At 44.5% G+C, this 15,228-nt stretch overlaps 2 protein-coding genes and 1 long non-coding RNA gene across 3 annotated transcripts; 1 reads left to right on the plus strand and 2 right to left on the minus strand.

The window, feature by feature from the left end:
- Positions 1 to 19: 19 nt before the first annotated feature.
- LOC143822342 (glutathione S-transferase theta-1-like) lies at positions 20 to 4,430 on the minus strand. Its single transcript, XM_077307353.1, has 5 exons — positions 4,226 to 4,430; positions 2,215 to 2,302; positions 1,272 to 1,422; positions 371 to 547; positions 20 to 250 (listed from the first exon to the last, which is right to left on the minus strand). Exons 1-5 carry the CDS (start codon positions 4,335 to 4,337, stop codon positions 50 to 52), a joined length of 729 nt encoding a protein of 242 aa, XP_077163468.1. The 5' UTR covers positions 4,338 to 4,430; the 3' UTR covers positions 20 to 49.
- LOC143822344 (uncharacterized) lies at positions 546 to 9,126 on the plus strand. The gene is made up of 3 exons (XR_013226132.1): positions 546 to 777; positions 6,912 to 6,994; positions 8,930 to 9,126. It is a non-coding gene; the product is annotated as an uncharacterized LOC143822344 (long non-coding RNA).
- Positions 6,211 to 13,682, minus strand: LOC143822341 (glutathione S-transferase theta-1-like). Its single transcript, XM_077307352.1, has 6 exons — positions 13,480 to 13,682; positions 12,039 to 12,095; positions 9,120 to 9,192; positions 7,689 to 7,839; positions 7,073 to 7,249; positions 6,211 to 6,438 (listed from the first exon to the last, which is right to left on the minus strand). The coding sequence occupies exons 1-6, from the start codon at positions 13,589 to 13,591 to the stop codon at positions 6,238 to 6,240; spliced, it is 771 nt and encodes a 256-aa protein (XP_077163467.1). The 5' UTR covers positions 13,592 to 13,682; the 3' UTR covers positions 6,211 to 6,237.
- Positions 13,683 to 15,228: the final 1,546 nt, after the last annotated feature.

Genomic DNA, 15,228 nt, shown 5'->3' on the forward strand with positions numbered 1-15,228 from the left:
AGACACAGAAGACGCGGGGATAGGTCTAGCGGGTCGCTGGCGACCCTGTTTATTTCAGCATCTTCAGTAGCATGGGCTTCATTTGTGCTTGCACGGGGGCATCGATGCGGATGTTCTTCAGTTCGTTGGTGTTCAGGATCCGTCCGTGCGCTTCCATGAAGAGCTCCTTCCCCACAGCACCTTCGACCCTTCTGCGCCACTCTGTGAGTTTGGGATGGCCCTCGAAAACATCCCAGCCAGCTCCCAAGGGCTAGAGAGAGAATAAGCAGGCAAGTGACAGAACCAATTGCCTGTCTGTGGACTTAACACCAGATTCCCCCTCCCTGTCCTTCATCAGGATCACTGCAAGAGTTGAGAGGCCTCAGTTTACCTGCATGAGCTCCACAACAGCCACCAAGTCAGCCAGGGAGATTTCATTCCCAACAATGAAGGCCTTATCTTGCAGGAACTTATCTTCCAGCTTCCTAACAGAAGAGGTCAGATCTTCAATTGCATCTTGCAGTTTTTCCGGGGGTATTTGCTGACCTAAGAAGAGAGGGATCACCACCTACCCCCCAAAAAAGCACAGGCGTTATTAAAACCTGGAGATGAAGCCAGGCCGAGATCTCCACCTAGAAACAAACAAATTAAACAACAATCCAGTGGTGCCTAGCATTTATTTTAGCTTAAACGTCAGCAGGTTCCTAAAAGCAGAGAACGGAAGGGCACCATTACAGCTAAACCAGTTCACACATCCAGGGATCTCTTCCACCAATCGGTGCATTTGACAGCATGTGGGTAAATATACTATTTGACATGTCTGAGATTTGTCCAAAACCAGATCAGGCATTCCACTAGAAACTGAACAGGTATGTAGATTGTTCTTCAGTGCAGTATACTTTCAGTGCAGAATACTTTCTGTGTATTCAAAATAAAACACTAAAGAATTCAGGGGAATTTCTGCCTGTCACCCTGTTGTTAAAAGGTGCAAAATACCTGTCAGGGAATTCCAGGGAGATAGGAGACAGAAGCTGATGAAGTTCCATTGTAGCAGCTACTGAAAGGCTCAGACAGCCAGTGCTGAGCCTGCGGTTGCCATCCCGGTTCCTAACACAGGTTTTTATAGCTAGCCCTATGATGTCAGAAAGTTCACCAGGCAACGTTGGCTCTTCCTGTTGCAGCTGCATCTTGCAACAAAGGCTCCTGAACCATCGAGGAAGGAATTCCAGGCAGAGCGAAAAGCTGTGAAAAAGCAACTTTCCTCTCTGTGTTGAGGGTCTTGGGAGCCTTACCTTAAGCCATAAGATTTTGGAAGCAGTTGGTCGGATGGTGCTGTGTTGCCAGGCCAAATATTCATCCACACGACCCCGCTTCTTCATGTCAGGGGGGTACCAGTGACTGGGTGTATTGTACTTGCGAGTCAAGTATAGAAGGATGGCTGTGCTGTTGGATCAAAAAGTAGTGTGTGAGGGCGAAGTCAGACAGCCCTGCCAGCTTTTGACTTTCTTTAATGCTTTGAAAGGAGCCAGGCAGCACTGGGAGGTATTATACTCGAATAGCCAACAATCTTGACCATCAGGAATTAGCCAGTGGAGCTTCTCATTCCATGGATATAGGTCAATTTGGTAAAACCTACATGTGGAGCGGCTGTTAAAGGCATACTTACAGTGCTCAGTTGAAAAGATAGATTCAAGTGGGTCTGAAGTAGCACAATAAAATCTGAGTCCAATGGCACCTTTAAGACCAATTCAAGGCGTGAGCTTTTGTGTGCATGGACACCAAAGCCCATGCCTTGAATAAATCTTTGTTGGTCTTAAAGCTGCCATTGGGCTCAAATCCAGTTGAAAAGATGGCAGCTATAGATTGCGTATGTGATATGTGCCATCAAGTTGTTGCTGATTTACAGCAGTCCTGGGTTACATCTCTAAACAAATTAATTCCATCAGGACTATATTCTGGCTACGACAGATTCCCTGTTGCCTTCCCACCCTGGACAGTGAAAAAGTCCCCACCCCCACCCCCACCCCCGTGCACAATCTGTATGTTTGCAAGATAGTTAAAGCATCAATTTAAAAAAAAGACTTTGCTTTCTACTTCCAGTTTGTAAAAGGAGAGAGTGCCTCCCTTCTTGCTCAGAGAATCTGGCACTAGGATTGTAAAGCACTTTGTTCATTCACATTTTGCAATAATTATGGAATAGGGAGAGCCAGAGGGCCTTTGTGTTGCTCTTCTTACCTCTCCTCTAAAGTATAATCGCCATCTTTCAGAACTGGCACTTTCCTGAGGATATTCACCTTGTTAATTTCTTCACTGAACTGCTGCCCTAAACATTGGCAAAAGAGAGCAGGGAAGGCCATTATAAATCTTAGGATATATGCCACCTCAGACGCTAGTCATGACCCTTGAAGGCTATTGTGCTTTCAGGAGATACATGCAGAGAACATAAGAGGGCAAGATCCAATAGCAGCCAGTCAAATATATAAGGGAGCTCCCAAATCAGGTATAAAAGCAATAGCCTCTTTTCTCTCTTCAGCATCAAACTTTCTGCACCTCTGTCATCGCTCTTTCAGGTTGTACTATGTGAGAAAGTTTCTTCTAGGAAGGACTGGACTGGACTACCTGTAGCTGTGGAAACATGGTGTCAAAGGGAGGGAGTGAATGGCATGCTCCCCTCTCTTAGTTCTCTGTGGGTTTAAGTAAATAAAACTTCCTCTCTGCTAGCAGCTTTTCCACAAAGCTTGGAGCAGTCCATCATTATAACAATAGGAAGTACTTTATCTGTCATATTTTTATCCCACCCTTTTTATTCAAGGAGCTCAGGGCAGCAATCATGGCATTCCTCCTCTTGCATGTTATGCTCACCACAACCCTGTGAGGTAGGTTTAACTGAGAGAGAGTGACTGGCTGCAGGTCTCCCAGGAAGAATCATGTGGGGGACTTGTATGAGATCCTTGTCTGTTCCTCTAGCTCAGGGGTAGTCAAACTGCGGCCCTCCAGATGTCCATGGACTACAGTTCCCAGGAGCCCCCTGCCAGCATTCGCTGGCAGGGGGCTCCTGGGAATTGTAGTCCATGGACATCTGGAGGGCCACAGTTTGACTACCCCTGCTCTAGCTACTATGCGGTAGTCGTTCTCATAACTGTTTCAGTGAAGTAGCAAAGTATTGCTTAAGGAGCACAATGGTATGAGGCGATAGGCAGTAAAACCTGTAGGGTTCAGTCATCTCATTCAGAGTGGTGTTGAAGCAGTCATCTGATGTTTGGAAAGCATCTTAGAATTTACATTCTCCTCCAAGTTGATAGGAGAGGGCAAGTCATTATTTTAGCTCTGAAGACCGAAGAGTGTACAGTAAAGCACTAGAGTTTATTGCGTTATTGAAGCAAGATCTATCGTGTGGGTGGAGAGCAGGGAATTGCAAAAATAAACCCTCACTGGTTTCCAAGGTGGGAGAGGTGCTCATAGGAGGTGCTGGTAGAAAAGCTAGTGGAGATATTCAAGGTATGTGTTAGCAGTTGACAAATGGAGAAGGTTAGACGTGAGATAAGTCCCTTTCAGCTATGTCAAAAGTTGAGGCTCTGGGGGAGGGGAGAGTAGGCCGTAGGGAGAATGAAATCCAGGAGTGTTCTTCTAATGGCCCCGTGGCAAGTAGCAAGAAAGGAAGACTGATATCCACAGACTCTGCATGCTGATGCCCCTGACGGGTCCCAAGAATTGCTTGTGGTTTTACATCTTCTTTAACTGCCTTAAATCCATTGTGAACCATAAAGGCATAACATCTTCCCCATCTTTCTGTTGTTTACTGCCTTTATATACATTTATTATCATCTTTATCAAGATACATTTCATATATCTGGTGAAGTGTACGTGAAGGGATCTAGCTAGGATGTCAGCCAGGGCTGATTTGTTTGATCTGGCTGGCTAGGCAGGTATCACAGCCTCCCTCACCATTATTCCATGAGCATCCCTCCTGAAGCTAAGGTCTGCTGGAAGAAGGCAACCATCCCAGATAAGTGTATGTGTGATGAAGTGAACTCTCACTTATGAAACCTTATGCTGGAATAATTTTTGTTACTTTCTGAGTTGCCTGTTTTATATTTCTGCCTCTCTCCTGTCCCACTGAATCTAACTGAGGACAAACTTAAAAATTTAAATTAATCTAACTGTCTCAACACAACAGATGTGTGTGTGTGGTAGGACTGAGACAGGAAAGTATATTTCAGATATCTCTGTCCCTGTGCCCGATTACCTTTAAGCAGCTCTAAGTTTTTCACTATGAAAGGGATGTTGTTCTTCTTGGCAAAGATGTAGACCGCCCTGCAGGGCTGGGAGAGTAGATCTAAGTAGAGTTCTAGCACCATCACAACAGGAGGGAGCTAGATGGGAGAGTCCAGTAGATGTGACTTCCCCCACCAGTGGGACCAACAGAAACATATTCCTAAGCTTCTGATTGGATTGTAAAGTAAACAGCCTGCACAGAAGGAATCTGATAGGCCAATCAGGGGAGAGCATTCTAGATGCCTTTACTGTAGTTGCCCTTTAACCTTAGCAATGTCATTCCTGTTCCTACTGGTCCCAGATGTTGAGATGAGGAAAAGTTGCCCTTCATATGAGGATCTGTTTAGGGCTTTTGCTTTGACCATCAAAAAGTATAGCATTGTTTACAGATGCAGAAAATTGGGGAGGAAACGACGAGAGGTAAAACGTGTTGCTAGCAGAAGAGGAAAAAAGCATCTTCAACCATTCCCTTCAGAAAGGGACAATGTTCTTGCTTCTTTAGAAGGACCTACCCTGTGGTGGATATTTTGTTAGGATTACCAGGCTCCAGGTCAGGCCTGGAGTTCTCCTGGAATTACAGCTGATCTCTAGACAGCAAGATCTCTGGGAAGAAATGGCAACTGCGGAGGACAGGTTAGGATGTCAATCCCTTCAAAGCATTCACCCCAAACCTCACCTTCCCCATGTACCACCTACATTTCCCCAGGAAGTTATCAAACTGGAAATGACAAACGTGGCTTGGCTGCTAAAAACATAGGTCTTATCTTTAGAAACAGCACCACGTAAATGGAGGGGGAGCAAATGTCAGTTGTCTGATGAAAGATTTCCATGAAAACCAAATGCTTGTGTCGTTTTACAAATGGCCCAATGAAGATTATAATTTCACCAACCCTTTGTTGCTTCAGGGCTGGACTCAAGACTGCCAGCACTATAACCCAAAGGAGTCAGCTGCTGTTTTTGTCACATATGTCAATAGCCAAGTATGTGTAACCTCAAAGGCTCAAAAAAACAACAACTATGATTTGGATTATGGGACCTGTGTGGAGAGGAAGCCATGGGAAATGGTAGATACAGTGAAGAGTGGAATCAGAAAAGCTGGAGTGGAAAAGCTGGCAGGCTCCAAATCCAATAGTGGATTACATTTGTGACATTATTACCAGCTGTTGTATTGCTAACTTGTGCCCCTGTACTCCTACCAGTTGGAGTAAGCTACTGTGATGGACTCCATGGTCTACTTGACTAGAAGGCAGTTTGGTATGTTCCCCCAGGGATCCCTCATCATTGCAAATAGGATCCTTTACTTGGTTTCCACAAGAAAACAAAGGGGTTGAATGTGGCAGGAAGGGTCACAGGGCCGGGTCTGGAACTTTTAGTGGTGTTTTTATTCAGCTGACTGTAACCGCTGCAAGCCTTTGGGGAGCGGCGGGAAATAAATAAACAAAATTAATAACTCTCCTATGGGGCAGTCAGGAGCTGGATCAGCTTTATATGCTCAGCGTCATGTTTGGTGAGCCAGGCCATCAGATGCTGCTGCTGCAACAAATAAACATGGCTACTCATCTGGAATTGGTATGGCTGCCATATTTCAAGCAAAGCATACAGGAGAGGATAATTGTATCTTTTCCTGTTTTCTGTAAACCGCCCTGAGCCCTCAGGGAGGGCGGTATATAAATATAATAAATAAATAATAAAATAAAATAAATAGTGCAATCTACAAGATTACTTACAGTGCTTTCAATGTGGTGTTCTGGAGTCCAGAAAGCAAAACAGGAAGTTTCTGTTGAAGTTCTCATTGTTGATGCCATAAAAAGGGCCTAGGCTATGTCAAATTGTGGCAGACATGAATTGCTAAGAGCTACTTAGATTAGGTCAGCTACAAATTATGTTCTGACTGTATAGACAATTTCTTAAGCAGATATGTACAAGAAAGACTGGACAGACACTACCACTCTAGGGTGCCTGTTTTCTCTGAAACACTTTTATTCATTTCATTATCTTCAGTAGCACAGGGCCCAGCTGCTCTTTCAGCTGTGGGTTGATCTGTATCGTGCTCAGCTTTTGAATGTTCAGGATCAGTTCATGTGCTTGTAGGAATATGTCCTTTCCAATTGCTTCTTCCACCCTTCTGTGCCATGCTGCTAGCTTGGGTCTGTCTTCAAAGATGTTGCATCCAACCCCGACAGGCTGCAGAGGTGGGATAGATGTGGCAAGAGCAGCAGAGTGAATGCACAGCCTTAAACCTAAAGAGGGATGTTCCTTCACTTTGCCTTCAGCCCCATGTCCCTACAACCATACACCTCTTCTATAACACCCACTGGCATTGTAGCCAGGGCTCACTCTAGGGCTGTCTTGGTACTATTATAATGGCTGGGGATATGCCCATGCTGAATTTAGGCATGGGGATGTAGTGCAGGTTTTTGACATGACAGAGTAAAGTTCAGAAGGGCAAAGTAAGTCTTTTTGGAATTAGGATTGGAGAGTCAAAGCAAGCATGGAGGTTTGGCATGTGATTTGCTTTCTTGTATACCATGCTTGCCCTTGGTTTGGCTCACCCACTTGAGTCAATTTGGACCATTGCCCTTCTGCAGTGCACCAGGTCCATTCTTGTGACTCATTGTTTACAGAATTTACAGCTTCTGTCATTTGAACATTCACAGATTACCCTGTGACAAACGGTCTATACCAGAACTCAGCCTGGAAGGTGCTATCAGCTGAGAGTGAAGGTTCCTACTAACTAAAGGTCAGTACTGGCTAAATCTCCTACTGATTAATAAACTAGCCTTTCCTGGGCCTGACTTTTATTAACAACCGGCCTTACCTGCATGAGCTCTACAATGGCCATCAGGTCTGCAAGAGAGATCTCATCACCCACAAGGAAGGGTTTGTCCTGAAGGAATATGTCTTCCAACTGCTTCAAGGAGGTTGCCAACCCCTCCATTACCTCCTGTAGCTTCTCGGATGCAAGTGGCTGGCCCGTGAAGAGAGGTATCAACACCTGGGTGAGATGGATAGTTTTCAGACATGAGCTCTTAACTTCATAAGTGCCCCATAGATATCAGAAGCAGAGCACAGGAATTGTCACTTGTATGTAATTTAATTTACACACACCATCAAGAAAGCAAAAAGGTTCGACTAGGGGAAGCAACTGAGCTAAGAACTGAGTTGATAACATTAAGTTCCATGCTGAGATGGCTGCCCAAGGCCTCAGACTACATTTTGAAGCATTCGGGAGTGGCCCAACAGAACGGAAAATTGATGTTCTTGAAGAGAACTCAGGTTCATTCTAATGAACTTTCAGGTTAAATGAATAGACTAAGAAGCAATAAATAGTGGACCTCAGCTTTTCCTTTACTGTCAGTATTCTGGGCCAAGCAGTGGAGGACACAGGGAGTCTCAAAGTTCACCAAATATTCAGCACCCTTCAGAGTCCTCACCTTGATCCACATTGTCTTGGGAGCATTGGATCGGATGTTTGTCTGGTGCCATGACAGATATTCATCCACCTTTGCTCGTTTTTGTATGTCAGATGGATACCAGTGGTCTGGGGTGTTGTACTTGCGGCTCAGATACAGGAGGATTGCGATGCTACCAAGACAGTAATGGAAGGCAAAGAGCGAGGGAAGAGAGAAATAAGATTACAATGAAGCAGAGTCAGCTGCCCTATGCAATGGACAGTTTGCTCAATTAAAGACCCTCTGGATAAAAGGCTTGTTTGCATAATGAGGAAGGCCAAAGCTACCATAGAAACATGAATCAGCCACCTGGCTACCACTTTCCCTCTGCCCTCTTAAAGTCCTGAAGATGGTAATTTCTGAAGTCTGGAGGATTTGTATCATGAAAACAGAAAGAAATTGTCTTAGTAGCTACCCTACAGCTATAGAATACTCTCCCTCTCCTATGGAATGTCTTGCCCAAACACAAGAACTGAGGAAGGTTTCTCTGCACATTTATAAATCCAGATGGGTAGCCCTGTCTATCCATTGCAGTTGAAAAGCACAAGAGTCCAGCAAAAGGCAAGAGTTCATTAGTACATCAAGGTGACCAGATTGTCCCACTTTTGGAGAGACATCTGGAGGTACCTGGCAAATTGTACTTATGTTGAAAAAATATATATATTACAATACTATTTTTGCATTCTATGAAACTTTTTGTTGCTCCATATAGACCAAATTTTTAATCAAGAATCCCCCCGGTCAATGGTGTCCCGCTTTACCAATGTTAAAATCTGGTCACCTTATAGTATGTTAAAGACTAACAACATTTGTGGCACTACTCACTTTTGAGCAGTGACTCATGAAAGCTCATACTCTGCCAATTTTGTTTAAGGTTCTATTGGACTCCTGCTCTTCTTCTGCCCCAGACCTCAAATTATTATTGGCTCACTACAAATAGCTAACATTGCCATCTCAATATTGCCGTCTCAAGGTTGCTTCCACACTGGTGTGCGCTCATTACCAGCTTTAAAAAAATGTTAATGATTATATCACCACAGTGTTATCATGTGGCAGCCATATATCCAACTCCTGGATATTGTTTTAAACCAGCAGGAAGCCTGGGGGTGATGGTTGGGGGAGGAAATATAAATGTAAGGGGATACAAAGAAAAAAATAATGCTAGAGATTGGGGAGGGGGCTTTTCTTGTCCACACCTGCTCTGAATTTGCTCTCTCTGATAGGGTAGGAGAAAGTGGAAAACCACAAAAGGAGACAGAAGGAGAACAATTGGGAAATGACCACACCATGTGAATGCTCCAAAAATACCTGTACCAGTTTAAGAGCCAGGGCAGAGAAAATCTGATACGGGAAAGCAGCCTAACGAATGAGGAAGTTACGGGGCAAAGACTTCCTGCTTTGTGTCCTCCTTACCCTTCTGACAAGCAAAATGACTCGTCCCTCAAGACAGGAACTTTTTTCACCACATTGATTTTGCGCAGCTGCTCTAAAAATAAGGGAAAACAACAGTCTACAGTCAGAGTAGAAGCAAGGCATTGCATGCCTGCCTGTGTTTGCACACTAACTTGGGGCACTAGTTAAACAGTTCTCCATCTCCATATTTCGATCTAGTGGTTTTAACAATCTGCCCGGATCCAACAATCATAGAATCATAGAGTTGGAAGGTGCCACACAGGTCATCTAGTTCAACCCCCTGCTCAATGCAGGATCAGCCCTAAGCATCTTAAGCATCCAAGAAAAGTGTGTATCCAACCTTTGCTTGAAGACTGCCAGTGAGGGGGAGCTCACCACCTCCTTAGGCAGCCTATTCCACTGCTGAACTACTCTGACTGTGAAAATCAAGGAAGACTGTATTCTGTACTTGAAAAAAACAAGGGAAACCATTTTTCTAGAAGCCTGGTAAAAATGATTACAGCGGGCATATGTGATGGAGCTTTTTTCTTCTCCTGGTGGGTAGCTAGACGGACACCCCAGGGACTGCCCGACCCCCATAGTAAACCTTCACATTTGATAATCTTAGCCTGCCGTGGTGGATTGTCACAAAGAGCCCTGTAACAGGCAATTTTCAGTTCAATAATAGCCAGCTCTTTTCCAGAAGGAATAATGTCAGGCAAAATAAGTTTATCTCAGATAATTGTGGCCTGGTAGTGAGTCCCTGCATTTCAGAGACTGGCAGAAAGAAACCTTTCTTAATGAGCAGCTCTCAGAATTCCAGAGCGGTATCTGGCAAAAGGACTGGCCCCACAGGCAAAGTACAAGGGCAAAATGTCTTATCTCTAGTACTTCTCAGAGGAAAATCAGGAATCAATTTCAACTCTGGAGCAAAAGAACAATTCTGCTCAGGGCTCAATGTCTCTTTAGAAGAGGACACAGCTTGTGTGCACAGGCTGAGTAGGCAGAATAGAATCCCTGCAACATTAGTTGCCCTTTGGATTCTGCAAGGCCATATTTACACAGCAAATAGAAATATAAGCAAATTAAGAACAGGGTGGAATTCTGACTTTTAAAACGGCCTGCCTTATGGGAGGAAGATGTATGCTTCGCTCTGCCTAAGGGCAGCCTTTTTGGAGAGAGGAATGTTGAAAATGCAGTTTAGTAAGGGTGTGTCTCTAGCTGTGGGAGGGTGGCACTTTGCCTCTGCCTCTTTCCAAGGGCCCACATTTGGACCCACTCTCCTCCTGCATTCTTTACACCCAGCATTAATTTTGCTGGTCACCCAGAAATTCTAAATTATGAAGAAAGCAGAGAAAGAAAATAGCAGATGCTGTTCCAAGCCAATCTTTTCTTTGTTTTCACTAAAACAGTGGTTAGCAACCCGCATTCTTTGGGCCACTTGGAAAAGTAGAAGTTTAACCATATTTCTGGCAGCTTAAGGGAAATTCTTTCTTGATAGTTTCACTCTTAATAGGGTCAGAAGTGAAGACTGCTGCTCTGGCTTTCTCCTCAGGGCTGGTTTATCCATGTAGCACGTACTATGGGTCTCGCAGTTCCAACGGCCCCACACGGTGCCTGCTCCCCATGGTTTAGGGCTGTCGTTTTTCTTTAAGACACTTGGGCCATTTATGCACTGGAGGTTTCATACCAGGCTGCAGGCTGGAGTTTTAGTCGTGGCAGGTTGCCTTGTCTCTTCCTGCACCTACATGAGGGAGCATTTGGCCTGGTGCGCCTCATCCACCCCCGATTTGTGCTCCTGCATGACCGTTTACATACTGGGAACTTCACTGCCCCAGCTCCTGTGCAGGAGCAAAAATCAGGAGCAGATGAGGAGCACCGGTCCAAATGTTCCTCTGTGTGGGTGCAGGAAAAGAAAAACCTGCCACGATTAAAACTCCAGCCTGCAGCCTAGCATGAAACCTCCAGTGCATAAACGGTCCATGAGAGCTGGGGCAGTGAAGTTCTCAGTGCATAAACGGTCTCGGGGTTACATTTCCTTCTGTGCTGGAAGGGTCCTCCATCCCTTGTTGCAACTGTATTCTGCTAGGGCCCCACAAATCTTTAAACTGGGTGTGTGGTCCTACAGGCCCCACAAATACTTAAACCATACTTGTGTCTCCTGAACTTTGTGCATTTGCCCAAATTATCCAAAAAGTGTTAGTGGCAGTGCTGGTGACACTGAACCGAACATGTGTTGAACTATGCCAAACACTTCTCTTTTGCAAAATGCACACCCCCCCTGCATAAATTCTGCCTCTTTTCTATTTACAATTACTGATGTCCATGACAAAAATTGTATCTCTCGGTGCTGGCACATTTTCCAGTGGTGCTTATTAGCTACTTCTGGTGAAGAGTTCTGGAGTACTCAAAAGCTTGAACGCTTATTTGTGCCATTTTGGTTGTTCTTAAGAAGTGGTTTTTGGTTTTGGAATTGCTTTGTACCAATGTGGCTACTTGCAGCCTTTCCACTTAGTGATGTGCCAGTGCTGCACTGGTACAGAACCATTGCAGGAGTTATAGGGACTGCCAGCATTCTTAAGCAGGTCGATCCAGAAAGAAGTCCCATTTCATTCAGCAGTGCTCATTCCCAGGAAAAGTTGGTGGCCATATTAGCCTGGAAGCATCAGAGAAAGGCATGGACAGATACTCAAGGTGGGAAAACTAGCCATATGAGTGAAGCAAATAATATTCTGAAGGCCAGACCCTCCCCTCTCTCTGATGGAAGAATTGCCAGGTGACCAGTTTGGGAAGCAGCATGAAAGGAGGTGCTGGTTCCTGGTGCTTCTAACCTAGCAAAGTCCTTTTGAGTAGTGCTGGCTAGACTGCTGCCTCACTTGCAGTATTAGGCCAATCCTTGAGACTACCATTAGTCTTGTATATCACGTAAAAGCAGTTTACCTGGCTGTGCTGATCCTGGGCTCGTTTCACTTGGTGTTTTCATTCCCAGGATGGAATCTGACAACATAAATGCAATTATAATATGAGGAGCTTGTGTGCTTCCTGCCAGATGCTCTGAAGAGGGCAGCCTTTCCCCATCTAGGCAAAACCGAACTGAAGATTGTTTGCTGTTCAAACTTCAGGGCCCTGTCTACCAGAGCCAGCAAACATTGTGTAACCCACATACCTCCAAAGACCACAACAGCAGGCTCCCCAGTTGCTGAGTAGAAAGTCCATTGGCTTCCCAGGAAACAAAAATGTGGTGCCTATTTTCAGGCAGAAGGTAGTCATATTGCTAGATCAGAGACCAACATGATTTTGAGGGTACAAGCATTTGAAAGTCAAAGTTCCTTCTGGTATCCCTCAAAGGAAGCTTTGGCTCTTGAAAACTCATACCTGCAAAATGTGATTGGTCTCTGCATTTCTACAGGACTCAACTTCTACCCATCAGGTTCCAGGATGATCACCTGTCACAGTGGTTCTAGTTATTTGCCTTGGTCAGCTGTGGGAATTCAGGTTTGAAGTACATATGTGGTGTCAAGCTGCAACCCACTTACAGTCACCCTATCAAGAGGCTTTCAAGTCAAGTGAGAAGCACAGAGGTAATTTGCCATTACCTTCCTATGCAGAGTCTTCCTTGGTGATCTTGGTAGGCTGTTACCAAGCCAGACAACATTTGGGGTGTACACAATATCATATCTTTTATTTAGGATACATCAATCCATTCCAGAGTCCATGGACGCATGTTAGTCTCCCTGGACATATTGTGTGTAAATTAAAAGTAATTGTTCTCCTTCAAAAGGCATTTGGAGGTGGGATCCAATGCAAGGTAATTGAATGAAATTCAAGACAATGAACCCCAACTCCATCTTAATAAAGATCTAGGATTCCTAACTCACTAAAGGTGTTAATAGCTTGCATATCCCCACCCTTATAGTTAATTTTGCTGCTTCCTGCATTAGATTTGAGTTTTTCTTTTTCTCTGCTGTTGCTGACTGAGTCTCCCACCTGCATTCTAGATACATCAGTAGTTCCTTTGATGGGACCTCATTCTATACCATCCTGCCCTTGTAACATTTCCCCATTCCCTCTGTTGAATTTTTAACACAGCCTCATGGCTGTAAATTTCTAAGCAACTGAGGAAGTGAGATCTCTGATTAATCAAAGTTCACACAAATCAATATTGTTAGTCTTTAAGGGGCTACCAAACTCATGTGTAACAATCACTGTTGTCAAACACAACCCCTGCTCCATCCTAAAACATTCGATAAAAGACCTACACATTGTGATCACTGTAAACTGCTTATATTTCACAGAGCAAATTTCTCCAGGAAATAAATGAAGAGCCATGATATGAGCCCAGCTTCCTCCCTCCCTCCCGACAAGTTTTGTCTTTCCTCACCTCTGAACACCTCCACGTCCTTGAACTCAAAGGGGATATTGTTCTTCTTGGCAAAGATGTAGATGGCCCGACAGGGCTGAGAGAGCAGATCCAGGTAGAGCTCCAGACCCATGGTGATATGAGCTTTGTACCGAATGTTTCAACTAGGCACATTGACTCTTGCCCTGATCTGCTTTGGCAGGAAGTGTTCCCGGGAATAACAAACCTTTATATACAGAGAGTTGCAAAACTGGGAGCCAACCCAGCTAGTGCCAGATGTTCTCCAAGGGGTGGGGCAGGGGCAGGGACTGAAGCAAGCCAGTTATGATTTTTTTTTTAATTGAAGCAAAGGACAAAAGTGTAGTTGGGATAGGCACGGATGATCAAGGCTCTTGCTTCTAGAGGTCAGGGCAGACAGGACTGGGTACTGTTTGGATTAGTCGGCTATCCAATGTGCTCAGAGACCATTTGTTCAAACTTTCCAGCCAAATAAATATCTTTGATGCCAGCCTGGTGACTTGCTATCCCGAATATTTTTGGAAATTAAGTGGCAAAATTACAACATACTCAACCATTTACATTCAAAGATTAACATTTTTGCACTCATCTTTTTTCAGCCACCCCCACAAAGAACTTTATTTTCTGTATCCAAAAAGAAAACAGAAAATGAGAACTGGTTAGAAACATCTTTACTTGCTTCTCTGTTTGCAGACTCAGGAGCATCCACCAGCTCAGATCTACTTGTAACAGCCACCCAAAATTACGAGGTCTTTCTTATTACCATCATCAATAAATCTACTTCTCAACATGGCCCCATGTGTGAAATCTTAAATCCAGAAATCTGGACCAAGGACAGACAAGACACATCTTTCTACAAACCTGATAAAAGCCCCTAGCTTGCCCAACCCCAAAATACATTAGGGCTTTAATAAACCCAAATGATAGAAACAGCACCTGTAGCTTTAAGAAATTGATGCATTCAAGAAGCATTGCTAGGCAGCTACAACAGTACTTCCAGCCTTCAATCCTTGGTTTCTGTTCATGAAACGGAGGGGGAGGGGCCCAGCCTTTCCCAGGGCAGATTTGACCTTTGATGGACTCATGAAGGTCATCCAGACAGCAGTTCTGGGCAACTTGCTTGACTACTCTAGGCCCGACTGCTTGCTGCCCCATTAAAGCCAATGGTGTTGAGTAGTTTCAGAGTGGGATCTGGGACACCCAGATTTAAATCCCCGCTGCGCTATAGAAGCTCACTGCTCACTGAGTGACAGGCAATGACCTTGGGAACTGGAACTGCCATGTGGGTTGGTACAGGGAGTGCTGGCCCTTCAAGTACTTGGGTCTCAGGTTGTGACAAGCCCTGAAGACAAACACCATCACCTTGGACTATATCTGGAAACAAACTGGCAGTCAGTGAAGAGTGCTCGAAATAGCTGCAATATATTCTTGCCAACCAGACCCAGATTATAAATGGGCAGCCACATTTGGCACACGTTTCAGAATTGTTGCCAAAGGCAGGTCAGTCCCACCTAGAGTGGTGAATTACAGTAACTCATCCGAATTACAATAACTCAGCTGCCTTTGATGGCTGTTAGTAATGCAATGGAAAGCAATTACACCTCGTTTTCAAAAACTCTTCCAGATCTTAAAACCCAAGTGGCAACAAAGAACGATAGCTTTCAATGCACATTGCAACTGGATTTTATTGTGTGAAATGGCAAAATCTGCTTGGAAAAAGGCACTGAAGTGGAAACTGCATTATTTCGCACG

The sequence above is a fragment of the Paroedura picta genome, chromosome 13, assembly GCF_049243985.1.
Source record: "Paroedura picta isolate Pp20150507F chromosome 13, Ppicta_v3.0, whole genome shotgun sequence".
NCBI lineage: Eukaryota > Metazoa > Chordata > Lepidosauria > Squamata > Gekkonidae > Paroedura > Paroedura picta.

Coding starts and splice junctions, on each gene's coding strand:
- LOC143822342 (XM_077307353.1), bottom strand. CDS start 4,337: ATGGTGCTAGAACTCTACTTAGATCTACTCTCCCAGCCCTGCAGGGCG. Junction 2,303..4,225: donor AAACTTAGAGCTGCTTAAAG/GTAATCGGGCAC, acceptor GCCAATGTTTAG/GGCAGCAGTTCAGTGAAGAA. Junction 548..1,271: donor CCAAAATCTTATGGCTTAAG/GTAAGGCTCCCA, acceptor TTTGGGGGGTAG/GTGGTGATCCCTCTCTTCTT.
- LOC143822341 (XM_077307352.1), bottom strand. CDS start 13,591: ATGGGTCTGGAGCTCTACCTGGATCTGCTCTCTCAGCCCTGTCGGGCC. Junction 7,840..9,119: donor TCATTTTGCTTGTCAGAAGG/GTAAGGAGGACA, acceptor CTGTCTTGGTAG/CATCGCAATCCTCCTGTATC. Junction 6,439..7,072: donor CCATTGTAGAGCTCATGCAG/GTAAGGCCGGTT, acceptor CCACCTCTGCAG/CCTGTCGGGGTTGGATGCAA.